Below are 27,929 nucleotides of genomic sequence, written 5' to 3'. Positions count from 1 at the left end.
CATATTCATTATCATACACATATAAACACACAATATATCTTTACTTTGAAATGCCAAAAGTAGCAAAGCGAAAGCACTTGTTTTAAAATTAATATATAATTTGTAATATACAAATACAATAAATCATGCAGAATTAAAAATATTCACAAAAAACCATATTTTGAAAATGATCACAAATCTTGTTAAAAAAACTTCAACATGACTAAATTTTGCAACAATAAATATGATATAAGGTGTTAACACAATTACTAAACTTAATAATGAATGATCTGACAATCTCTTTTGGGTATCATCTCTTTTCTTCAAACAATATCCAAAAGTTAATGACGATAATAATCTAAAAGAAAATGTGAAATGGATGTATGTAAAATCTTTAAATGCATCAATTTGTACAGATAAAAATGAGGCGCGAGTAGTTGTTTTCTGAAAAATGGCAGCAATGAGATACTGCAGCCCCTTGATTGCCGAAGGGTTTTTTTACACACTGTCTTACACCGTAAGTTTCCAATGGGGAGAAGATAATCCTCATAGTAACTCTAGTGATTCTCTCGGCAGCATTTTTGTATATAAATACAGTAATATATTATATATTTTTCTCTTCCTATGTACATCTTTGCCCCACCAAACTAACATGTTCATTTTTCATTTCTAAGTAGCTAATAAAATACAGGAAAACAAAAAGATTTATGATGATGACGACAACAACGACGATGCTCATGTTTTCTGTACAGCAGCGAAAGAGACAGCAACGAGAACTTTGGTGGTAGAAATGATGGGTCAGCTGCCACACTCTGACCCTCTTGAGTCTCATAAAAGCAATTCATGGATGGATTTCTTCTTTTCATTGAGGAAAAGCTCAATGTACAGCAGGCACATTTTATTTTATTCATGGGCTTTTGTTATCTGTAACAGCTCACTCACCGGGCTGTCCCAATGCAACATGCACTGCATTCTCGAGTCGATTTTTAAATATTCAGGTACACACAAATCTTACAATTAAGCAGTTCACTTCGTGTAGGCTTTGTACATTACAAGTTTGTATGCAGGGTCCCTGTCTTGTTCCATCACAAACAGCAGATCTCTGAAATTGACTCGTTTGACTCTTGGCCTCTGCTGTAGATTAGAAACAAAGAAAGATTAAAAATGGTAATACTAATTCTGCTATGTGCTATAGAAGGTACTGGTTTTAATATCATTTAATGTTAATGATTCTTTGATAGAGAATTCCAAATATAAATTCTTAACTGAGGTGACTTCTGAGAAATGGTTTCCACAAAAATACCACACATTAAAAACTGTTTCCCTAATAAATATCAAACTTAATTCTGAAGATTTAGTTGAATAATTAAAATAAGGGAAAATGACTAAATATCAAAAAGAATTTTATTTTATAATTTGAGGAATTTTTCTCCCATCAGTCAAGCTTAGAGCTGTGTTATTTTTCAAACCAGGAGTGCCCAACCTTTTCAGTCAGCGGGCCAAAAATAAAAGATAATTAGTGCTTTTAGGCCACAAAACCAATGTACTTATCGTGTTGTGTTCATTGATAGTTTTAGAAACCCCTTTGATGGGCTGCAATTTGCTCGCAGACCAGAGATTGGGCACTTGTACTTTAATCAATTTCATGCCATTTTATTAAAAAATGATTAAAAAAAAGAGGTACCAGGTATGAGTTTGAGGCATTTTTGATACAAAATACCTGTCATATTCAACATAGTCATTTCATATTAACATGTATGGGCTATCAAAAACAAGGATTATATTATGAGTAGACAATTTCAATGACCATAATAATGACTATTCAGTTATAATAATTGGTTCAGTAAGCACCAAATGTCCCCCCCCCCCATTTAAGCAATATTTATTTCCCATGGCACACAGAAGATGGGGAGGTAGTAGGTATAATAGCTAAGCTAATGACCCAACAGTTTATCCAGAGTACAATTCAGTAATGTGTTTATAACCTATCAGTGTTACAATAATTTTTATATTTCTCCATAAATGTTCAAATTTAGGCCAAATATGTGATATTTTTCACACATTTATTTTATAATTTTTCTTTTAATTTCAGAAATTACAGTAATTAGGCACTCACTGGACTAATTTTTTGAATATAGTTGAACTCCATAAGTAGCTGATTTATTTGTATAAGGTGAAAAAAGGGAAGACTATTTTCTTATTCATTAGTAAGTTTTGCTACCTCTGCTCTTAGTCTTAATATCCCAAAGGTGGTACAACAAGACACAAACTTAAAAACCACTTTAATCTTAACATTCAAGACAAGAAATAATGTGCAACCTTTTTTTGAAAAAAAAAAAAAGTTTAAACAAGGCATTGAAATTTTAACTTACCAGAGGCTTCATCACTGAACCTGTGCTTGTAGAAAATGAACTGAGACCCAGCTAAAAATAAAGCAGTTAATTTGTAAAAAAATCGATGAAACTGATATTGCAAAATTTTATAAACCAATGAAAAAATTATAATAATAAAGTGATCATTTAAAATGAAAATTTCCACCATAAGAATTGTTCTCAATGCTCAATTAAATTTAACGCAAAGCTTTATCATCTTTTTTTATAGAGCACACACTATGAATGAACGCAAATTTTCAATTCCTGAATTCATGAAGTCATTTACAATGAAACATCAACTAGTGTCTTTGCATTTTTATTAGAACTGTACATTGATGAAAAGAACAACAAGCACTAATATAGGATTGTTCTCAACTTGAAGTCATGAATTTAGTGTTACTGACACACGGTTGAAGCACAAATTGAATAACCCCTTCCCCTGTATAAGGAATCTACAGGGGCCACTCAAATAAGAGTAAGAATGTTGTTTCATCCAATAAATTAACAGTTGCGAAAATGAAACAGTTCATGGTGAACAAAAAATTCAGATTTTTTTACGTTGCCATTTGCAGAATTCCATCATACAAAGATAAAATCAGTGTAATCAACACTTCTTGTGCTAGTGATTTTTAGCTGTAATGGTAAAAAGGTTCCTCATTTCTTTTAGATAACATTGACCTGATATTGCAACCCTGTCTACCTTTCTCCCACCCTCACCAACAGATAAAGGGAAGGAAAAAAAGACCTTATTCAAACACAATTTCTTTCACCTCATTATAAAAATGTGACAAACAAAGAATTACACAGCCAGCAACTTTCTGCAGTGGAAGAACAAGTTTTAATTTCCAGTCAGACAAGGTTAGACTGAGATCTCAGTCCCATGCAATACGCTCAAAAGTACAGTATATATATATATATATATATATATATATATATTAGAAGAAGAAAATACAATAAATGAAAAATACAAAAAATACAATGTATGGAACAATGAGGAGATCGTTCTCAAGGGAGAACCCCAACCCCCCCCCATTGCCACAAGAAACAAAAATGTTTCATCAGAATATATATCTAATTATTTAGCCTGCTTCAACCAGGTATTTTTTCATATCCATCTTCGTTCAGTTTCTTCATACATTTTGCTGTGCATACCAATAAATTATCACGAAGCTCATGAAATTTTGTAGCAAGAATAGACAAATACAGAGAGAGGAGTGATTGGGTGATTCCCCTTCACTAAAAAGTTATATTATTGACACAGGTGGAACCACAAAGGTAGACAATACCCCCCAGGGTTCAATATACAGGGTGTCCACAATTAAAAGATCCTACAGGCGACACCAGTCATCAAAAAATTGTGAAATTTTGTGGAGGATCATGAAGTGATCAGAATTTGTTTAGGGGGAAAAAATTAGTTGCACATGTTGCCACCAGAGGGTGTTTTATTAAGAAATGATACATTTAGGTAAAGGTTTATAATTTTCACAATTGTTACTGCAACAAAACATGTTCCACATGATGGCTATTATTTTCAGATACCATGTGAAATCGCGAGACGGCATGTTCCACAACTGATCGAAGTGTGTGTGGGGGGAAATGTTCAGCACATGGTAGGAAATGCTGCCTTTAAGGTCAGGTAAAGTTCTTGGACTACCATGACTTACTAGATGTTTCGAATGCCCCCAAAGCCAAAAATAGCATGGATTACGGACCGGGAAGGCCATAGATTAAGGAAGTGCCGGCTGATGACATGTTTTTCTGTAAAATGTATTTTAAGAACATTCTTAATACACAACACTTAAAGGAGCTCTGTCTAGCATAAAGATTGTGTCTGCAAGGCAGTGACATGCTTGCAGAGCCGGAAAAATTTCATTCTGTAACTGCAATGCATATCACTTCCCGGTGATTGAACATGTCACTGGACCTGTAGAACGTAACTCCTTGTTGAAGTAAAATACGTCTTCAGTATAATTATATTTCTTCACTTGAAAATGATATTAATCACAACCCTCGTAAATTTTGGTCTTTCTGTTGAAATTTAAGATCCTGTAATTGCTTTCCCAGTGCCATGTCTTATTGTGGCAGATCATCTTCTGATTTTCCTGTTATTGCTGAATTTTTTAAGGTTTTATTAGTTCAGTTTTTCGTAACTCCAAAAACTTGTCTGCGACTGAACTACCAAGTTATGCTTTCGCGAATAGTTGTTTTTTAGTTCCATTACTGAACAGGATGTTTTGTCCGCTATAAAAAAAAACTCAAAAGTCATAAAGGCCAAGGCGATGATGGTATTCCCCCCCCCCCCACCATACATAGTTAAGGATTGTGGCTCATATTTAGCTGGCCCTCTGTCTATCATTTTTAATGTCTCTATTAGTTCAGGTGTCTTTCCTACAATTTGGAAGACTTGCTCAGTGTTGTCTTCAAAAATAGTGATAAATCTGATGTTTTAAATTATCGACCTATAGTTACAATTAATTCTATTTGTAAGGTATTTGAACGTATCATCCATGTTCCTGGTTTTCTAGTTGTCAGCATGGTTTTATTGCCAAGAGATCTTTATTAACTAATTTAGTCAAATTTTCTCAAGTTATAGCACAAACTATAATATGCAGCAAATTGATGTTGTTTATGATTGATTTCTCAAAGGCTTTTGATTCAATCAATCATATTCTTCTTCAGAAGATCAGAGGTTGGGGCTTTTCTGGACATCTGCTCAAGTGGATTGAGTCATACCTTACTGGGAGATCTTAGAGAGTAATTTTTAATAACTGTTAATTCCCTTGTACACCATAATAACATGTTATGCATGTTATTATGGCGTCCCTTAGGGGTCGATTTTGGGTCCCTCACTTTTTATTTTATTTATAAATGATTTATCAGATTGTATTGATACTAAATGCTTAATGTTTGCTGATGATGTAAAAAATTTTCATGTAATTAATAATGATGATGCTGCTAAATCACAAGAATCTATTAACAAACTGAATTTATGGTGTGTAAATAATAAGTTGTATTCAAACATTGATAAGTATAAATTTATTACCTATAATAGGAGGTGTTCCCTACTTATATATGATTACAGTATTGATGGTCAATTACTTCTAAGGGTTCATTGTGTGAAGGATTTAGGTTAATATTTTACAGTTCTTTTTCATTTAACCAACATATTAATTATATTGTGTCTAAAGCAACCAGAAGTTTTGGTTTTGTAATTCCTAATAGTAAAATTTTTCACAATGTTGCTATCTTGTTACTTTTCAATTCCTATGTTCGATCTGTTTGGGAATACTGTAGCATAATTTGGAATCCACATTGCTTATTTAATATAGTTAAAATTGAAAGTGTTCAAAACAGGTTTTTACACTATATGTATTTTAAGAAACATCAGTCATATAATCATTATTTACCAAACGAAATACTTCGCTCATCATTCAGTTACGAGATTCCCTTGAAACTCGCCGTCTCAGGGCCCTTACTAGGTTTTTTGTAAAAATTCTTCACTTTGATATTGATGCACGATATTCTACACCTTATTACTTTTTATTGCCCACGAATGAATCTCATACGCAGTAATCTTTATGTTCCTCCATATCGTTATGTTTTGAAAAATTTTCAATTTTACCGATTTCTAAGATGCTGTAACACTGATGATGTATATTTTTAAACTTTTATTTTGTATATACAGGTTTTAATCATTATCTTGTATTCATATATGCAAACTGTAACTGGGCTGTTGCCTGTAGTTTGTATTTTTAAAAAAAGAAAGAAGTAGGAACCAAGAAAAAATGATGCAGTAATCTACACCAGTGGTTCTCAAACCTTTTTTTTGCCCATGGCCCCCCTTTCAACTATTTCTCATTCCTGTGGCCCCCCTGTGACCATGAATGATTAATTTCTTACCCCCTCCGCTTTCCCGTTGAAAGACAATTATTAAAATATTGTTTGAACTATAAATATGTGTTTGAATTTAATTAATGAAAATAACGAAAAAGCAAAATAACCATAATACAACACAGTAAAAAAATATAATAAATTACTTTCAATCAATGTAAACTTTGGGGTCATTCATGTATTGCCAGCATCAAAGGGGGAGGGGGGAGGGGTTGAAGGTTGCTTACGTCAACCATCTTTTTTTGAAAATATTAAATATTCTAAGCTGCTGACGAAATTTTTCTGACAGGGGGGTCAGTGTTTTGCTGACAAAGGAGTCAAAAACGGCTAAAAATTTGCTGACATAATACTTGAATGAACCCTTTGCGGTGCTTCAAGTACTAAATTTCATCTTTCAACTACTCAGATCCTTATGTTCGGTGTTGAAATATCAATCAAATCTTTGTTAATGTTACTTAAATAAGGAAAAATTTGTGAAAAAAATATTCTATGCATTTTGTTTGAAATTTTTTTTTAGTCACTTTTAATAAATTTCTTCGTGGCCCCACTATCAGCAGCCATGGCTCCCCTTTTGCGATACTTTCTTCCATGGCCCTCCTGGACCCCCCCGGTTGAGAACCACTGATCTACACCATACCATCACTTTTGATGAATGCAACGGAACCTCTAAGATAACGTACAGATTTTATGGTTCCCAAAATCAGCAGTTGTGAGTATTGACTGCACCATCCAAGTGAAAATGCACTTCATCTGTCCAGAGGATATTCCAAGGTAATTCTGAATCGACATCAATGCGAGCTGGAAACTGCAGTGAGAACCAGAGTCGGGCACCATATTCATGTGGAAGCAACCGCTGCGCAAGTGAAAGTTCGTACGAATAATATCGAGGATATTCCACATGATCTTATGGACAGTTGAATGTGGCCTATCCAACGCCTGTGCTATATGCCTGCCACTAGTGCACTAACATGAGAATTTGAAGCTCTGTCCTCTTCCACCCAAAGCGAAACCTCCTGCACTGTGTCTATAGAAACAGGTTTTCTTCCTGTTCCAGGAAGAACAGCTAACGATCCTGTGGTTTCAAATTTCATTATCATAGTTGATACTTCGAAGGTTTATTTAACATTCATTGGACCTTTTCAAATCCTCTTCTAAGTCTGATATTTCCGTAGAGCTGTTACTGCGGAATTGCTGTTTTGGTAAAACAATTTGACCAAGAAAGCTCTTGATCTTGTAAACTTATCGTCATTGTGAGTAGCAAAGACATTCAGAAACAAAATCTCAGTGAATGTTTCTAGGTTTTATAACAGCTGCTGTGTGACATCACATAAATTTAAATGTTTACTATAGGTATTCAAAGTGTATCATCCTCTGGTGGCAATATGTGTAACTAATTTTTTTTCCTCCTGAAACAAATTCCCATCACTTCATGAAGTCCTCCACAAAATTTCACACTTTTCTGATGACTGGTTTCCCCTGTAGGCTACTTTAAAATAGGGTCTTTTAATTATGGATGCCCTGTACACACACATACCCTCAGTGACATTTCCCCTCCCCATTCGAAGAGCCTGTACCCACTTATGGCAGCAGATGCAAGAAAACAATGTCATTCCATACCCAAATGTATAGAGGGAAGAAATTAAAACAATTTCTTCCTACTTTTAAACATGAGAAATGGTTGCTCTGGCAATACAGATAAATAAGATGGTGATATTAAAGATTTGTTCTTGCTGTCTTCACTCAGGAAAACCATAGATAAACTAGCAGTCATATTGAATATTTCCCATGGTTAAAACTTAAATGCATGATTTTTTTTCGATCTGAGAATTTTTTTTCATAGTTACTGACACATATAAAAAGCCAGAAAAATCATTTAAAAAATCTATTTCGAATTGTACTGCTTATACAGGGCCTTAAAGAGGATGTACAAAGCCTCAAAAAATTGCATATAAAAGAAATGTATTAGAGTAATATTTCTTTTCAAATATACAACTATCTTCTTGTCATTCAAACTACAGTAAGAAAAAAAAATTGGTAGACAAGCTTCAAGAGAAAAAAGAAATAAACAAAATATTTTTAAAAATTAGTAAAATCACAACCACACATTCTCTGCAACAAACAAACAATGAGTTGTTGTTAATTGGGACTTCTACCAGCAAAATCAAAATATGAAATGGAAAAAAATATGACCTCACCTTATGTGCAAAGGCGATTCTGAATTTTTATCTTTTAACTGGCTGCAAAAATGAAAGAACCCTTTGCACATATTCAAAGCTGTGCATTTAAAAGTTAATGGGAAATATTCAATGCCACCATTGTGCATCAGCAAGTGTGCATGAGATTTGTCAGCTCGAGACGGTTCTTTTTTTAATACTCAGCAATACATAAAATAAATTCAAACTTTGCTTATTTATATAGCTTACAAATAAAAACTCATTCCTATGAAACCACATATCAATTTACTCACCTGACTGGAGCTTCCAGAACTTGAGTCTGTTTTCAGTTTTTTTCTTGGACCAATGGCCAACAGTGCAGTCATGTTTGCTTCTCTTTGACGAAGTTCCTCAATTTCTGCCTTTTGCATCTATAGAAGGAAGAAAAAAAATAATAAAAAAAAAGATAAATGTGCAATAGTTGGAATTAGCTATATCGAACAACTAAATATGTTAGTCTTAATTTAATTTTTGAATTATATCCATATTGATCAAGTGTGCGTGCACGCACACACACAGCTCCCTACACTTGTATTGTCTGCTTTTTTTGGTTTTTGACTTTCATTCTGGAAATAATATATAATACTTCTGACTATATCACAGTTTAAGAGTCAAGCTACTATTCCTAACGCAAAATTATGAATAAGTTACTTTCCAGAGAATTAGTATTTGAATGTAAAAAAAAAGAGGGTGATCATCGTAAGAAGGGTTTCATTGTCATTAATATAAGTGTGCTTCCCAGAATTTTTTTTTGCCGAGAACTTTTGGACGGGAGCCTGGGCACAGAGCACAGTATCATAAAAATTTTAGGTAGAAATATATATAACAGTAGCCATCATAATAATGAAGTCTTAGACGAAATCTATCTTCTTTATCCAAAACTGTTGGGCTAGTGAAATGGCTCTGGGAAGAACAATTTATCTATCTATATATATAATTGATTCTGCATCTGTTCTCAATAGAAATCTTCAAATTTAGACCGATCTTCACCAAATTTTACACATATACCAAACAGGGCCCAACTTGAATGATAGGCTACTTAAAAGCTCATTAGAGCTGAGCAAATGCCCAAAAGGGGCAAAACACTGTCGGGCAACAATGGTTCCTGGACCTCAATGATCACTTTTGGAATGTTTACTTTAGTTATCATGGTTCCCTAGCAATGCGTTTCAGACATGCATATGCCTTTACAATGGTTTGGCACACCTTTAATGCTGTCAGTATTATGTATAATAAGTTCATTCCTTTATAATGGTTTGCCACTTCTTTAATGCTGTCAGTATTATGTATGATAAGTTCATTCCTTTATAATGGTTTGCCACTCCTTTAATGCTGTCAGTATTATGTATGATAAGTTCATTCCTTTATAATGGTTTGCCACTTTTTCGATCCTCCCAGTAATTGAAGAAAACCCGGGTAGCACTGGGTATTATAGGTTGCATTGTTGCGATAATTATGTAAATAATGATTATGTTTTATTATTTGCCATTTTGCACCTGTAAATAATCGATAACACATTTTTTTGTAAACCCCTCAAAATATCACCAAGTTGGAACGTTTGGCGACAGCTCCGATAAAGTGGCATGATGATACCAAACCAGAAACATGAACTCAATTGAGTCTTCCAGATTATTCTAGAAAGATACTATTGCTTATAAATGTGGTGCCGCTCTTCCGGAACTATCACTGTTGTTGAAATTAGAGTAGGAAGACCAAAGACTATTTATAGGTTATGTTTTGTGAAGATCTCTGCTTTTATAAATAGCTGTTTCTGTGAATAAACAGCTGACGTCCTGCAAATTGTTTCATATCCTCTGCTCATTTCAAGGACTTGTGTGGGACATTATCCGGAACAATATATAAAATAAACATTACAACTCAGAAAGCAAAAAAATATAAAAAATCATGATACAATTGCACTCTAACTTATGTCAGTGATCTGTTCCAAAATTGAGGAAGTAAGTTGAGGTAAATGAAGTAACCTGGTATGTCCCACCAGGTTCTCCTCATCCCACCTTCAGGATGAAGAGAGTTGTAAATTTGTTGATGTTCTTCATTATTTTCATAGCTATTTGTCTTTTTTCACTCAACTTTCATAGGAAAACATTTCTACCCAAGAACGTGAAATGAAAAACCTTCGAACTTCATTCAAAATGTGTTTGAGAAAAAAAAATTAATTTTTAGAACAAGATGACACAAATGCGAGTGATGTAAGTCAGGGTATTTCTGTATAGTCAAACTGTGCAGCCAATGTTTAGTTGTGTGGGTATTGTGATTGCCTGACATCGCACAAGGGCACATTTATTCATTTACAGATTATCCAAATCAGCCTTTAAGTTGACAAATTAGATTAACCACACCTATGGCACCACAAACAAGTATTTACTCATTAGTATTATCATTATAATGAAGATTTGTCTTAGAATTTGGAAACACAATATAACAAGCAATATGAACGAGCAATGAAAATCATTGTAACAGATTTTAATTTTTTTTACCTCTTTGGCTTTTTGTTTGAGCTTGAGCTGTTCTGGATCTTCAAGTTTAGAACGACTCTGAAATATGAAATTGTCAGTAAATCATTTGATTTCTCAAAAACTTGATAGCTAATATCAAATGTGGGGTCAGAATGCAGATGGAACTTTACTTAAGAGGTTATCTTTTATGTTGACTATGAAATTATCACGCTTTCAAAAGCAAATGCCGCTGTACTCCAATTCACCTGTACCCTGGGACCTAGGCTATTGGCAAATCTGTGTCATTTTTGAGTGAAAGTACATCTCTCTCTCGAAAAAAAAAATGAAAGTGCTGCCCCCAATAATTCCCTGGTATCTCCGTGAATTATTTCTAAAACATGTTCAATCCAAAGGTTCATTAGAAAAAATTACCAGCTTATAACTAGGTTCTCTTACTTTCATTGTCTACTATTAAGGAATGTGTTCCATGGAATGAGCAAACCAAATTTTTATGCATTCTTTTCCAAAATTCTGAGTATTTCACGTGCTATAGCACTCAGCAGCATCTCTGAAAAGTATTTATAGCTGTCTCGCACTAACCAGAGAGAATAATCACAACAAAAATAGTTAAATCTTGCAGATCATTTTGCTACATATTCACTAGACTTGATTTTCCATTGCAGCCCATGAGACTATGTGATTTGTTCTTACTTTTGCTGCCCTAAGTAGAAGTTCTCTCTCTTGTTCTTCATGTTTCTTTTTTTCAAGTTTGTCCAATTCCTCAAGAAACTTCACCTGACTTCGGACATCATGAGTAACTTCATATCTTGGATCCATCTAGATAAAACAGGTAAATTTAAATATACATAAAATCAGTGGAATTTTCATGTAATGATAATCCACAAAATAACGTTATTTTTCTTCAGTTTGGGGGATTTCCCATAGCAATAATGCATATTAAACCAGATTTCATCAATAATAAATCTTTAATAACAATAATTTTTTGTTCCTTAAAAATTATATGGAGTATTATTACTGTATATGCATGCATGATAAGAAAAGCGTTTCAAGACACAAATAACTAATGGTACAATAAATTTCAAATTTTACTTTGATGTTTTCTGTTCGATGTTCAGCAACAATGTTCAGTTTTTCTACTAGGGTTTTTAACCTTTCCTGAGTAGCATGTGAAATTAAGGCGATCGCATCATTAGAAACATCTGAGACACCAAGTCTTTGAGCTGTAAATTTAAAAAGGGGAAAAACACAAAGACATTAATTCTCATATGCAATTTGTCTTTACATTTCATATGCAAAAAAAAAAAAAAAAAAAAAAAAAAAAAAAAAAAAAAATTTGGGGTTAACGATAATTGATAATTTGTTGAATCATATCATGTGTGTATGTAAGAAAAAGGGAATGCAATGAAAGTCCTATAAAACATACTTGCCAACTACTATGGAATGTCCATAGTTTCTACAGATTTCTACCATAAAATAAGGAATTATGGTGGATCGCGAAAAACTATGGAAGTCTGTTTTTTCTACAGTATTTGTTTTTATAGGATAATAGAATTCAGAGATATCTCCAATTGAGTACAAAATGATGTCACGCAAAGACTGCATCTCCAAAGGATGAATATCAAGCTGAATTTGAATGAAGAGAAGTAACCTCGTTGTAGATAGTTGTTGTAAAGGTTAGCTTTGTTTGGCTGTCCGCACATCTGCAAGTTGAATCCTCAGGTAGGTCGTTACACCAAAAACGTTTTAATTGCTGAATTGAAAAAAAACAAAAAAATGAATGAGCAGAAATATATAATAATTTACCAAGTTTCTTCATAACATTTTTCATGGATGCGTTTCTACAAAGAAAGTAGAAGAGGGATGTTGATGACAACAAAGGAGTGATAGCATCCTGTTCCAAAAAACTGAAGAAATTTCACTGATTTTGTGAGGAATATTCATGGCAAACAGGCCCAAATGTAAACAAAAGGCTACTTTAAATGTTTCTCAGAGCCAGGTAAATGCCTGATATGGTGAAATTGAAGGAAATGAGAAAATTGATTTGAATTTTTAAAATAGTCATGGAGGGAAAAAAATTGATGGAGGGGATCCCCCTCCTCTCAGTGAACATTGCCACTACGGAGAGGTTTGGTACTACAGATTGGCATGTATGTATAATACACTAACCCTATAAACATATACTTTATGGTCCTGACACACGCTTCCCATAATGTTAATACAGTCGAGCTTGGATATAACAAAGCCACACAAAAACTTGAAAACATACTAAATATCTAATATTCCTTACGACTGACAAATGATAATTAACCCAAGTTTAATGAGAGGAATCCTCTTAAAGCAGTAATTCTCACCTACAGTCCATGGACTAGAGGTGGTTTGTGAAGACGGGACAGGTGGTCCTCAGACCGACTTAGAAATTAGATTACACTTAAAATAAAAACCATTAATGTGTCACAAATACTAACGACATTCACATAGGTTTAAATAAAATATTAGACCCATATTCATATACTGTATATCAGTGGTTCTCAAAGTGTGTGTCACCTACCTTCTTTGTTTGAGGTAAGCTGTTGATAATGATGTGTACCTGTTATATTAAGCTATTCTGGTGAGTCTTGAGGTTCACAAAACAAAGAATTGACATAAACAAAACTGCTATTATACTGATCTCTCTTTATTTGAGTGGTTCTGAAAATGAACAGAACCAGTGCTATCCATAGCTAGCGATCACCATCTAGCTATATAGATAAATGAAACTGACAGAACACACCCATAGCCTTTCTCTGAATGGTATAGTATTACTTCTCGTCCAGACAGACTTTGTTTCTGAAAAAGAACTTTCAATTTTATAAACTTACTTCCTCGAAAAAAAAGTTTTGCTCTTGCACAAAACTTTGTTACACCCAAAGCAGCCATTCATTATTTTAAACATTATTTAAGGTTTTGGTATTGCAGGTTCACTGGGATGGAAAAGAATTTGCTACAACCGATCTTTTGTAATCTGATGTTGTTATAAACAGGCTCGACTGTATATTCTATCAAAAACAATAAATACTGTAGAGCAGGTTTTTTTTGAAGTGTTTGTCTGTGCTTTGAAGTGGTTCTTCATTAGAATATTCTGAAGAGCAGCGAATTAACCTTGACTTAATTGAACAAGAGAACAGCACGTGACAGAAGTTTGAGAATCACCTGCTGCATAACAATACTTTCCCCCTGTTCTTTGAGCATTGTTGCACAAGTTTCACTGTATTAAATTAAATTTCAAGACTGATTAAATTACACAACTGAGCAGTTTGGTTTTCAAACTCAGCTAGTCAGACTATATAAAAGTATAAGGTCCTCTGTATGAAATTATTAATCAATTCAATATGAATCATTTCAAACGTGTACATCCTAGAACAAATTTGAATACAGACTATTCAAACAGGTCAATATTTTTTACTTATGCCTAATCTGTTCCACAACAATAATTTTTCTAGTACTGTAATTCCCCAAGTACAAATCTGTAGATTATAAGTTTGAAAAACATCTGAATTTCTTAGAGTAGGTCATACACGGCTGCATATTATCTACAGACTTTTTCCTGAGAAGTTTGAATAAAAATAAATTGTAAAAAAATAATTTGTTCAAAATATCAAATGGCATATAGATGCAAGTAAAAAAAATCAATAATTTCTTAAAAAAACAAAAAACAAACATGAACAACCCCTCTCCCTTGCCATTTCTCAAAATTTCATTATTGATGAATGAAATTTGTAAAAGTGGATTAAATTACATCGCAGATTATATCTTTATGCTGGAGGTAAAGAGGCCATTTAAAGATTTTTTTAGTATGTCTTTCTATGGAGTTCGCTTGTTTTATAAAGTGTGAATATCTGTCATTCATTTAAATAGGACACCTGTATGCGTGTTGTAAAACGAAAGTACTGCAAACTAATAGCATTATCCAGATATTGACAAAAATGGACATAGCCCTTTACTTCCCACATACAGATCTGCACAATGTTACAAGGACTTGAGACTTTAATTGAATCACAGGTCTCCACAAGTATTCTGCAAACAACTGAAGTGAGTGTTTTCCCTGATAATAGTGATAAATTAAAGTGAAACCCGTCAACTTGAACACCTATCTACATTGGATGGTTTTGAATGGAACGCACCATAATCCTACAACTTAGAAAATGCCCACAATACAGTACTACTATATCGGACAGATTCAATGGAATCATAGGTGTTTAACTTAGATAGGTTTTAATGTATTATTATTTAATATAATTATAATGTAATACTTATTTAATATTATTACTTTCACAGTATTACCCCAAATATTACTATCAGTTCACATCAATGCTAGAATAAAAAAATTGCTGCTTGTTTTGATAAATTATACAGAGTCCTTGCACTAAGCAAATAGTTGGAGATATAGAATACGTACAAAAGAATTTTTTTTTTTTTTTCTGAGCATTGGAAATCATCAATAAACAATTGGAGCAGTGTCATGACTTTGGGTCCATGTCACGTTTTTTATTCATTGCAATTAGCAAACACTAATTCACCAGTATTAGTGTTTTTTATATTATAATTCAGTTACTCGACACATAGCATAGGTGCCAATTCACAGACGAATAATCTTTAGTTCATCATGTGATGACATACTTTGCATCAAAGAAAACATTTCACACAAATTAAAGGGAAAACCAAAGAATTTTTTTTGGATTGGGATGGGTGGCCATATATAAATCTCATGGAATGCATTTTTTAGCAGTAATTGGGAACTTTGCTTGCTTTTGGCATCATATTTTGTGACAATTACTGATTTTTGGTAATTGAAATCCTGTGATTTCCCATATTTTTTCCGAGCATATGGTCAGCCTAGAATTGCAAGGACTGGAAGGATATTTTTTTAAGGGTTTTCCATTCAAACAAAGCACAATTTTAGGACTTTTTGGGATCTTTTCATGGAGATACGAAAAATCGAAGGAATCTGATTTACGACCAGAAGATTTTAATAAGGCTGAAAAATTGGAAGGCTTCCGGGTAAATCTGAAGATTGGCACCTATGATATAGATATGCCGAGCTTATGCAAATCTAACCCACCAATTTTTAACGCAGGAGAATAGTGCACGTAATGAATATTAGAGCAAGAAACACAAACATGTGTTTGGATTTAATTCCATTTCTGGCTTGAGAAATTGATTTATACAGTTATTTTATACATACAACAAACAAACCAAAATTTATAATAGTTTAAAGATAATTACATCTGCACAAATACTGTGCACCTTTATTGGAGCCAAGATCTAGACTTTTTGAAGTCAGAGTTGGTGTATGAACTAAATTCAAGCTTCCAGGCAGCTTAGAAAACATGCATTCTTTTGAAAATTTTAAACTAGTATAAAAACAATGATTGACTCAACATGTTTTCCTGAGATGCCATATAAAACCCCAAGAATTTTAAACCCAAGAACTATTACTCAACTTGTAAAACTAATGAACAAAGCTAAAGAAAGATAGCTTTTTTTAATTTCTATCAACTTACCCATCAAAATGATCTTGCTTTGTAAAGTATTGCCTAGGAGATGGTTATCATCTTTACATGATCTTATCTGTGTTCCTATGTGCTCTGAATTTGTTGCTAAGATTTTTTGACTTTCTTCAATCAAATTGACACCACCCATAGCAGCAACATCATTTATATCATCTTCATCTCTGTGAATATTTGAAAATAAAAATTATTTTTTTAGAATATAAATGGGTAGCATATGAACTTGTATACTCAAGCAAGCAATTAAAATTACTTACTAAAAATTTTTTTAATCTCTCTTCCTTTTTTGCACCAGATAAAATGATTTGCATGTATAAATTATTTTTTTATTTAAAAAAGATAAAATAAAAAATTCCCACCCTACAAAATAAATATATTGGATCAAGGAGAGAAAACATTATTACAGTATTACTTACCTTACAGTACTTGCTGCAGCAGCTTTTTTGTCTTTTGCTGATGAGGTAGACTTTGAGGGAACACAAGGTTTCGGAAGAGAGATTTTTGATTGAGTAGAGAATGCTGTCACAGAAGGTGAGGGAACAGTTGTAATAACACCAGGACCAGCAGCACTTACAACTGATGGTGACACAATAGTCATAGGCTTTGTGGTCACTATTGTGGGAGGTGTTGGTAGAGCTGGACGAGGTATGCTCTGGTTTTGAACAACTGATGCAACCCTTGGCTAAAACAAATTAGCAAGTTTTTAAGGATCAAAAAGACAAAACCAAAAAAAAGTGATTTCAATTATTAGATGACACGCAAAATACAGTGGATGTTGCTTAGAACATTCCCCTCTTAGAATGTTTTACAAACTTAGGACTTATTTTTGTGGTTGCAAATCTTTTACTAATACCTGTTCATATTCCGTTTAAAAAGCAATTTCCCACTTATATTTTTTCATGACAATTTTTTGAAATATATAAGATCCACTGCTTTCCCCCAAATTAATAAAACCCTGGTTCAGACAACAGAAGCATTTTAACCCTTAAAGAGCTCCCATCATTCACAGATGACGAGCATAGTGCTCTGCTCAATCATCCTGGGATGATTTTAAATGTCTTTTTTAAGATGAAATTCTTAAAATGAGGTATAGAGAGCATACGTATACAAGTTTCAGTTCACATACATTTTATATTATTTCTCTATCTCCTACAGGTTTTCTTGTACTGTATGGGACGAGTATGTGGACTGGTGTGGTGATAGAGTGTCTGCCTTCATTCATTAGTGTACTGGTGGCTATGGGTTTGAACCCAGATTTTGTGTTCATATCAATCCTTTTCCCAATTGTACTGCACTTGCAACATCTTAGTTTGATTGCCGTATATCTTTCAGAAAAGAAAACTGGAAAAGGACCTTTGTCATCCCCACAGAACGAAAAAAATTTCTTCGACTCTTCTCACAGTCAAAGGGTTAAACAGTACAGACAAATTTAATCTATATATACACCATTAGACCTTGGAATAAAGTCTACAACTTTGAATGTCAACCTGCTTATGAAGTCAATTTTTAAAGTTCTTTCCATATTATTAATTAGTGAATACTATTAATATTTCTGCTATAACCAATTAATTGAGTCGATTTGGTTTCAAGTCATCCCCTCTTATGAAGTCATTTTTATTTGGTCTCCAGCAGTAAAATTGTCATGAGAGGTCTAGCTGTATATAGTAGAGCACCAATTATCCGAATACTGATCAACCGAAACATTGGTTAACTGGAAGCGTTCTAGAAGGCAAATTCACTGCCTTGAGCAACTATGAAGTGGCTAGAACAAGAAAAATGTAACACTGTTCAATTGCTGTCTTTAAAATGTTTGCAAGATTTCACGGCAAAAAAAACTTTGGATTTTCATAAACTGCAGGCCTACTTTAATGACCATTTTGAACTTGTCGAACTAGGCTAGTCAGTTCTCAGATGTGTGATAAAAAATGTATACAGTTTTGTGTTTAATATCACTGTTCCTTTTTTCATATTGGTCCTATGACTGGTATAATTTTTTTTACAATTGGTTATATGAAAAATCAGTTATCCGAACACTCCCAGTCTCCAATTGTTTTGGATAATTGATGCTCTTCTGTATTTATTTTTTCAAGCAAAAAAGGCTAACTTGTTAGCACAGTGAATTTTTCTTACATGTTGGACAGTAAGAAAAAAAATACACAAAGAAATAAGAAGAGCACATATAGCACATGCAGTATACACTTACAGCAACTGCCATAGGACCAGGAAGGGCAGCTGCAGCTGGCTGAGTAAGCTGAGCAGTCAACACACTTCTGACAGCTGAATTTGCCATATTTGCTGTAGAGGTCTGCACCATCAGCGTAGGTTGGTGTTGTTGTTCCGTCTGTAATAACAGATATAATATTCCTTTATATAACATCATTAATTGTACAGAAATTATTCCAATGTTCCCGCTAAGCTATATGTATGCAAGGTAAAACTGCTGCAGTGTATACAACACAAAATAATACTATAGAATATTGTTGAAGTATATGAGAGGGAGTTTTGAAAAATTGTCCTACAGTGCATAGAAAAAAAACAAAAAGCAAACCTGCTATTAAAAAACAATTAGCAATAATGCTGCACACATATCACCAATTGTAAATCATTAGATATATATGGTTGAAATTTTTTGAATTTGTAGTGAAGAGGTAAAATGGCTTACAAGGAAAGGGTACTGTGGTGATGTCTTCAAAAAGTTTTGAAAAAAAAAAACAGCATTAATTTCACTAATTTAAACATGCACAAAAATAGAAAAAAATCAGGCAGAATTATTATGGGTCACAGAAAAAAAACCTGTAAATATTAATATTTTGAACGCCACTAGAAGCCAAGAATGAATTAAAAATCAAGCACATCCTAGAGTGTTATAGTGGCGTCATTCAAACAGTGCATACAAAGGAAAAAAAAAAGAAATAACTAGTTTCTAGAATAGAGAAACTGGAGGAAAGAAAGTGAAAATAAGTTTTATAATAGATATCAACAGGAAACATGAGAAGTGATGAATAGCAGACTTATGATTTGTTGATACTTTTACACGGCTTTACTAATTGCATTCCGCCACTTATTTTTTGTTTGACTTAAATTCGTGTTTACTTACATTTTTTTTTCTAATTTTTTGAGAACGACACCTTGGGACCCTTTGTTAATCACACAATCAATTCAAAGTGAAAATCATTAAAAAATCTTTTCAGGAAAAAAATCAAAAATATATCATTCACTTACTTGACTTTGTTGTTGCTGCTGCTGCTGTTGTTGCAACTGCTGTGCAATGGCAAAGGTTGGCATCATGTATGCAGTAGGAGGAGGAGGGTTGACACCTTCTATAGTGACCTCCTTCGTTATTAATGAATGTCTTAAATAAGGCAGACTTTTCTGTGAAGGGAAATTTTTTTTTAAATAAATCAGAACATTGAAATAACTATTCCCACAGTTCATGAGTAAGTGAAAAAAAATTGATAGGGTCACAAAAATAGAACAGCAAATAAAGTTTCATATTCAAAAACTTATTTGTATATTCCATTTGAACCTTTGTATATTCCATTTGAACCTTCGTATATGCCATTTGAACCTTTGTATAGGTATACCATACCCCTTTTTTGCTATTTGCACCTTAAACAAATATTTTTAATAGTGAAACCTCTCTTCAACAAAACCTGTATTAAGGGAAACCTGTCTTTAACGAAAAAAATCATGGTCCAGTGATTTCAATGTCAAAACACACATTGAAAAACCTAGATTAAATGGAAAGGAAAATTTGACCTTATAACAGAAAATTTCACACAAACACTTCGACTGTTTTGCGACCAATTGACGAAAGGATCATACAAAATATTAATGCTTCTATCAATATTTTTAATGCAATGACTGCTTGTCAGTGCGAGTTCTACTTCACCCACCCTTAGATTTGTAAAAACCATTATTGTACTTGATACTGTGATTTTTGAAAAGTCATATGTAGTGAAGCAGTTGCTTTCTGAAATTGTAACAAAATTTTTTGGTAAAGCAGGCTTTTCTATAGGAGAAATTAGTGTAAAAGTTAGATTTCGAAATGATATACAAGACTTACAAAATTGTATGCAAGCTGCTTTTTGTGATCGCAAGTGCTGAGTAAAGCTGGAATAGGAGGGAAGCCGGGAAACTGCTCGTGCGGCAAAATTTATGAGAAGAAAAATTTTACGTGGGAAAATCATTGAATTTATAGTGGTCGGGATAGCGAATCATGTGTGTGTGTGTGTGTTTCCCCCTTCACAAGAATCCTAGTTATGGCCCTGGAGCAGAGCATTACATAAACATAGAAGACAATGTACAAACTGAACCTGACACGACAGATATTGACACCCTCATTGAAAATTTCAGAGAAAGCCAAAAAGAATGTAAGTGTAGTCATTTCAGATGAAGAACTTTGTGGGATGAAGTTTCATAGAGATGATGTAAAAACCTAAATATTTTGTAATTATAAAGTAAATAATGTACATTACTTTATTTTATGTAAATTTAAATTAATTAGTTTATTTTCAATTGATTTGTTTTCATGATACTGTATTTCAATTAAATATGAGATAATTACATAATTTTATACATTATGTCAACTGAACCTCTATTAAGCCAAAGCCTGTGTTCAATAGAAAAAAATCTTGGTCCCTTGTGATTCCGTTGACAGGTTTTACTGTATTAATATACAGGGTATTTCAAAAAGAAACATTCGATTTAAAAAAAATCATAACTATTCAGCATTTAATCCGTTTTGATCAAATAATGTATAGGTAGAAAGATGAAATCTCAAGTTTCACACAGTTGCTGACAAATAGCACTAATGTTCTTCCTTCGGCTGCCACTTCAGTGTTTGTCAAGATGACAACTGCACAACAGAAATCGTTTTGTGTTCTAAGCTTCGTGAAGTGTGAGTCCATAACAACTGTCCATCGTGCTTTTCGTCAATAATACGATGGTGTTGAACTTCCTATTCCACAGAGCATTAGGCGATGATATAAACAATTCCAAGACACGGATTATCTATTTAAAGAAAATCCCCTGGCCGTTCCCGCATGTCAGACGAAAATGTAGAGCGCATCCAACAGAGTTTCACACATGTAATCCACAGAAATCCACTCGCAGTGGAAGCAAATAGGCTCCTAAAAGTTTGGGATGATTTTGACTACCGTATACACATATGCCTTGCATCCCAAGGCGGACATATTGAGCACCTTTAATTTAGTTTGTAAAAAAACTATGATTAGCCATGTAATATAAAATTAATCTTAAGTGTCTGTTCAATATTTTTCGTAACATACACATTTCAAATCGGTTGATTCTTTTCGAAACACACTGTATTGAGCACTGACTTTTTTGAAGATTTGGAAAAAATAAGTCCCATGTGAAATGAGATTGAAAATTTCAAAACTCGGAAGAACATATCAAGAATAAAAAAAGTATCATTAAATCACAAAATGCTGAAAAATCTAGGGAAAACGTCATTTATATAATGTAAAGTTGAAATTTTTTACCAATTGCAAACACTTTTTATTTGTTCAGTCGACCCCCCCTCCATAAATTATGTGAAATGAAGTTAGCTAGTTTTACTCAATGTGATTATTTATTTTATTGGTCACACATTTATATCCATACAAACATTCCACTGAATTGCTCATTTTAGCATCAAATAAACAACCAAAATATAATACTTTTCAGGAAAACTCAGCTACTTATACAAATATATTAACAAGCTGAACTTATTATGTAACTGATTTGTTTGGGAATCATTTCAACATAGAACTTTCCACCAACCATCCTCAAGTAGAACAAGCAGCGTTGAATGTTGCCTAAAGGTTTGCAAACACAAACAAATACAAAGAAACCTACAATGATGTGAATCGAGAACCCCTGTGTAATCAATGAAAATCAAATTTCTATGGATTGACATAATCGATTCAATAACAGTTCATTCCACATTTTTAACATCTTACAAGTGGTTCAGAATTGATTGGTGTACTAATGTATAAGCAGCTTTACAAGAATTTCATAAATAAAGATAGATAAACACAACATTAGAATGAGATAGTTTTTTCTTAGCCGAAGATATCAAGTAAACAAAATATGTTTCCTTGATAACATTAGATTGGTCTTAAGAATTTCAATATTCAACTCATTTGTGCAACTATTAGCTAAAAATTCTGTACAGGTAGTTTTAGAAAATGACTGCTGTAGTAGTTGCTGCCATAAAAAAAGTAAGTGTAACTACCTTCAAAAATGGTACAAGACATGGCTGTGGAGACGAGTTCAATTCCTTCTGTAACTTGGTAGTGAAATCTTCAGGAGGAACAGTACCATCCTAATAAGCAAACAAAGAAAATAATCAACATATTGGAAGCACAATAAATATTAGATCAAAGGTATGTGATACCATCGAGATTTAGATAAAATCAAGATAAACTCTTTAGCAAAAAAAAAAAAAAAAAAAAAAAAAAATAAAGCACCACTAAAAAATAATCTGATCTCAAAACTTTGCATGTAAATTCCTTTATATGATATAAAGGAATTTACATGCAAAGTTCAAGTATGCAAATGATTAAGTTTTCAAGGTCAATGAATGTTAACTTTGGTCATAGCATACATTTCTACTAGCATTGTATAAAACAGGTAAGAATCACAGACGGTTTATCTTTTCCTCATTATCGGAACTGCAGTTCCCTGGTGAAAACCAATAATAATTTGCACAATGTTCGGCGATGAATCCCGCTTCAGTGTTGGAGTAGATAACCATTGGATCCATGTGTGGAGGGACTGGGAGTCTTGATTAGCCTTTGATTTAGAGGCATACAGCTATTACCCTTGGTGTGATTGTGTGGGGCAGTCCTTACATGAAGCAGTGTCACCTCTGGTCATCCTGCATAAACTTTAACAGCTCAACGATATGCTGATATCTTGCAGACGGTTATATTACCTTTCATGGCATATCGTCCTGGGGCCATTTTCCAACAAGATAATGCCTGGCCCCTTATGGCTTGCCTATCTCTGGACTGCCTCTGTGCTGCTGATAGTCTTCCTTGGCCATCAAGGTCACTGAACCATTTGCCAATCAAACATGTATGGAACATGGTAGGCCGCCAGATTCGGGCATCCCAAAATGTTGCTGATCTGGAGCAACAATTGGTGAATGTCTGGCAGAATGTATCGCAAGATGAGATTAGGAATCTTTATCACTCCTTAGATTGACTTATACAAACATGAATGGTCACCAATTATTGATTTGAACATTCAATGTGTAATTGCTAGCCATTGATGGATCCTACGGATTTTTAATAATTTCATTATCTGTGTATGAGCTTCACATATATTGAATGTCAATAAAAACCGACACTTTCTTCATTGTGCTTCATAGTTTTTTTTCCCCCAAAAGAGTATATGTAAACAGAAATAAACAGTTTCACTCACAATCAGCCCTTGTATCAGTCTTTTTACATTTGTTGCTACTTTTTTTGGCTGTTCGGCAGCTAATTTCATCAAAGTAGCAAGGAAATTCCGGCATTTTTGTTTGACAGCTTCAGAAGACATCTGGAAAGAAAACAAAAAGCTAAAATTTGTAAACTGATAGTGAATAAATATATATAGTATATGTATTTTTATAACAATCAAAGAATGTTACAAAAATACATACAAGAAAAATATTTTATAATTGATAAAAATACAGTTTATGAAATACACCAGGCTTTCATAGATATTATTTACAGAAATATACATTACTTTCGGGATATTAGGCTAATGTGGTGAAAATTGGCTCTACAGAAGAGTAAAAAATAGAAATTAGCAGTTTTTTCTCCAGTAATAAGCAAAATAAAAGTTACAAATCAATTCTGTCCAGAGCTAAACATCAAAGAGATCAGCCAATCAAAAAATTTGTTTTCAACTGACCAATCCTGTCGGAGAAGTGCTAGTCGAAGTGGTACCATTACCACCAGACATTGAAGAGACTCATTTCTTGTCTACCAGTCGAATGAATGAAACGCCAAAAAGAAAAATTTTCAACCATGTAGGTCTAATATCCCTAAAATATATTTTTTCTGTAAGGATACAGTGGCTTGGAAAAAATGGGCATTCGTCATAATATTAAAGATTTTTTTGTTGCTGGCAGCTTTATGAATGCCTATTCAAATCAGTGTTAATATAAATAATAAGCAACGTCAATAAGTAGTGAATCTACAAAAGGAGTCATTGCATCTTAAAAATTCTATTTTGATATTACCCATATTAGATTTGTTAATGTTTAAAAACAATGATTTGAAAGCATTTGTGATTTTACCTGAAGCAGTGCAAAAAAAAAGGTAGCTGCAGAATTTTTTTTATAAATTTGTCCATAGAATAAAGTTTCATTAAATTAAGGGTTTGCTGTGTATAAGGAGAAAATTTAACTGTTCTCATACGAGACTTTGTGAATAGGGGCGGGGAGGTTAAAAGTACAAAATGCTTCTACCACTCAATCATATGCAGGATAATAAGTAACTGCGATGGAGTTATATTTAGCGTTACAGCATTGGTCCAACTACTAACAAAGTATTCAAAATGTAAAGATATCAATTGTCATGTTAAAATTCTTTTGAATAAAATTTTTATTTTCTGGACGAAATGTTTTGACAATTTCAAAACTAATGAGAAAACAAACTGTACAACCAAACTAGGTAGACTGTCACATTTCATATAAGCAATTTAAGCAAAAAAACAAAGATTCAAAACCTAAGTACAAGTTTCAAAAGCAGGACAACACAAGGGTAACAATGAAGGGAGAAAAAAAACAAGCACACTGACAAAATGCAGAGTAGCACACCAAAGGGTCGGCATCTTCACCTTACAGTAAGCACAGGATGGTGCACAGCTAAACAAAAAGCTTTTAATTTTCTTTTGTGTGCATATTTCCAATGTGCTGTTATAATTTTTTTTTTCAAAACTGATCATTTTTAGAACTTACCAGACGTGAATAGTAGTCGTTTTTGTATTCATGATAATGGAAATCCTTTTAAGGAAACAAAATTTCATGGTAAAAATCTTTTACAAGAGTAATGAATAGGCATTAACAGATCAAAATCACTGATGCAAATCATAGTTTCAATTGATTAAAGCATCACACAGGTGAATATGAATTAATGCTTTTTGTGTTTTTTTTTTAATATTAGTCTCAGCGCGCAAAGAGCTTTAGCACAATTTACAATGACAAAATATATTATCTGATATTTAATTTGCACATAATTTTCATTTCATCACATTTCTATGTCATAGCAAATATCTTCATTTAAAAAAAATGTATAAAGTATGCTGTTAAAACCTGCTTAGGCTGAAAGAAATTTCTTCAGTGATTGATTCAAGATTCCACAATAAGTCGATGTAATTCTCATACCAATAAGAAAAAATAATGATTCACAGCAGTTCATGCATATAAAGACTAACTTATAAGAATTAAAAAGCAAAAGTAAAAGAAATATTCAGTAAAAAGATAAAAATAATGGAGACTGAATTCAGATAATGGAGACTGGGACATTTCATTAAATGTGCTATACATTTTTTCCTCCTTTGATGAAATAATTGTTTAAAATAGTTTTTCTTCGGCTTTTGTACTTTATCTTATACGTTTTGTTTGTAATGTGTTACAAACTGTAGGGTTTCTAAAACTTTTGACTGAAAGATTTCACTGACTTTCCCTGACTATTGGATGGCTATTTCCCTGACCATCAAATAACTAAATATTTCCTAAAACATCAAATCGATACAGTGTCATCCTTCTCAAAAGTTGCATGTTATACACACACAATAATGCTTTAAAAATAAAAACATTTTTTAAAGATTTTCATTTTATTAGGACAGTGAAGGTTATGTCTTTTATCCAAAACAACAAATTATAGTACTCTTGGACATTAAACTGTTTAATTTTGAGATGATTTTTTTTTTTTTATTACTGCAGTAGCTGATATACCAGGAAATATAAGAGTTACAGAGAGAGAGAGATTACAAGCAATTCTTAAATATCTGGACTCTAAGAATAGAACAGCAAAGTATTTCTTCCCCCCCCCCCCCGATCAAGTGTGCAATATTGGACTAAGAGAGAATACAATTTTTCGGTATGCAAAAATTTTTCAAAATACAATATTTTAAAATGGGAAAAACTTTAGTCGATTGGACAAAGAAAACTTATAAATAAAACTGAGGAGCAATGAAACACTAAGAACACTGTGAAACAAACGCAAAATCAAATATTAATGGCAGGGTTGCAGGTTTTTGACGGTTTAAACCGTGGTTCAAACTGTTACGTCAAAAACCTCAAATATTGCTTTTCAATATAAAAATTCCCCGTTGAAAATACACACATTGATTACATGTAATGTTTTCAAAAGTCACTATATTATACAAAGAATAAATACTTAATATGATTGTATAATAATTTGCTGCTCCCCCCCCCACAGAATTATTTTAGACAATATATGAGTATTTTTTCATGTAACATATTCAATTTCAATAGTGCATAACGTATAAGCTGAAGAAAAACTATAGAACTATATTTGATATTCTTTAATTCAACATGATATAGTCTTGACCTTCCATAATTTCTTCAACTACGTATACAGTATGCGTGTATTGATATAAACCATCTGCTGTACTCTTTTCATAACAGATAGATATTTACAAAGTTTTTTGCACCCATATATGCAATATAGATTTCTGTATTAAATTTTCTAGATAACCAGATACTTAAAACCATACCCTTATTGTGCATAACATTAGAATAAAGCTAGCAATAAAAATATGGAATTCAACTAAAATGCCCTTTAATATAGCAGTGCTGATTACATATGATGCTTAAGAAAAGCTGCCATAACTTATTCCAAGTGTAAAAGTAAGAATGACAATATTGACAACATGTTTTTGGCTTTTTTAATACTGAATAAGTTTTTGAGGTCAAAAACACCTAATCCTGTGATCTCCTATCACACACACATTTTGAATAAACAGCTCTATTTCGCTTAGGCAATTGAACATAGGTAATCAGTAATTCAGATAACATTAGCAGTTTGGATAAAATGGACCATAAAATTATATATCCCTTCTACACTATCTGTCAAAAAATTAAAATTGCAAATTATAATTAATATTTAGTTTTAATTATTGTAATAAATTAGTGTTTAAAAATAAAAAGCAATATAAAAAAAGTAAGTTTATCATGTTATCAACCTATTGTGTTCAAAATATCCAAAAACATTTATTTAGGTTTTTCACAGTTTTGATGGTTTAAACCAGTTTTTGACACTTGTCATGTCAGAAACTAGTTTTGACATGAAACAAACCTGATTAATGGAGAGAATAGTTAACAAAAAAGATCACGAAATCCAGAAAACACTGATCTGCTCCATAGCTAATGATAGTTGAATTGGTAAAAAGGCTGCTTGGGACAATTATTTTGTGAGTTAGAAA

The 27,929-nt window shown here is 32.9% G+C and overlaps 1 protein-coding gene across 3 annotated transcripts in view; it reads right to left on the bottom strand.

Annotated features, from left to right (window-relative positions):
- Positions 1-863: 863 nt before the first annotated feature.
- The window catches only part of LOC149068937 (transcription initiation factor TFIID subunit 4-like), a 44,102-nt gene continuing 17,036 nt past the window's right edge, over positions 864-27,929 (bottom strand). Inside the window, exons 5-17 of one of the 3 annotated variants that reach the window (XM_089250564.1) lie at positions 25,438-25,482; positions 23,910-24,029; positions 22,717-22,806; positions 19,701-19,850; positions 18,682-18,819; positions 16,895-17,160; positions 16,473-16,642; positions 12,022-12,152; positions 11,623-11,748; positions 10,954-11,010; positions 8,710-8,826; positions 2,352-2,402; positions 883-1,113 (exon numbers count right to left, since the gene is read on the bottom strand). In XM_089250564.1, coding sequence (XP_089106690.1) covers positions 1,006-1,113; positions 2,352-2,402; positions 8,710-8,826; positions 10,954-11,010; positions 11,623-11,748; positions 12,022-12,152; positions 16,473-16,642; positions 16,895-17,160; positions 18,682-18,819; positions 19,701-19,850; positions 22,717-22,806; positions 23,910-24,029; positions 25,438-25,482 — 1,569 coding nt within the window. In that variant the 3' untranslated portion in view covers positions 883-1,005. Of the gene's footprint in view, positions 1,114-2,351; positions 2,403-8,709; positions 8,827-10,953; positions 11,011-11,622; positions 11,749-12,021; positions 12,153-16,472; positions 16,643-16,894; positions 17,161-18,681; positions 18,820-19,700; positions 19,851-22,716; positions 22,807-23,909; positions 24,030-25,437; positions 25,483-27,929 lie in introns of all 3 variants that reach the window. The other 2 variants (XM_089250565.1, XM_089250566.1) reach the window with 2 other exon arrangements.

The sequence above is a fragment of the Pholcus phalangioides genome, unplaced genomic scaffold (genome assembly GCF_987345545.1).
Source record: "Pholcus phalangioides strain wild (caught in Gottingen) unplaced genomic scaffold, Ppha-v1.0 ptg000024l_1, whole genome shotgun sequence".
Classification (NCBI taxonomy): domain Eukaryota; kingdom Metazoa; phylum Arthropoda; class Arachnida; order Araneae; family Pholcidae; genus Pholcus; species Pholcus phalangioides.
Note: the sequence above shows the minus strand (reverse complement) of the source record. Positions and strands in the feature narration are given on the sequence as shown.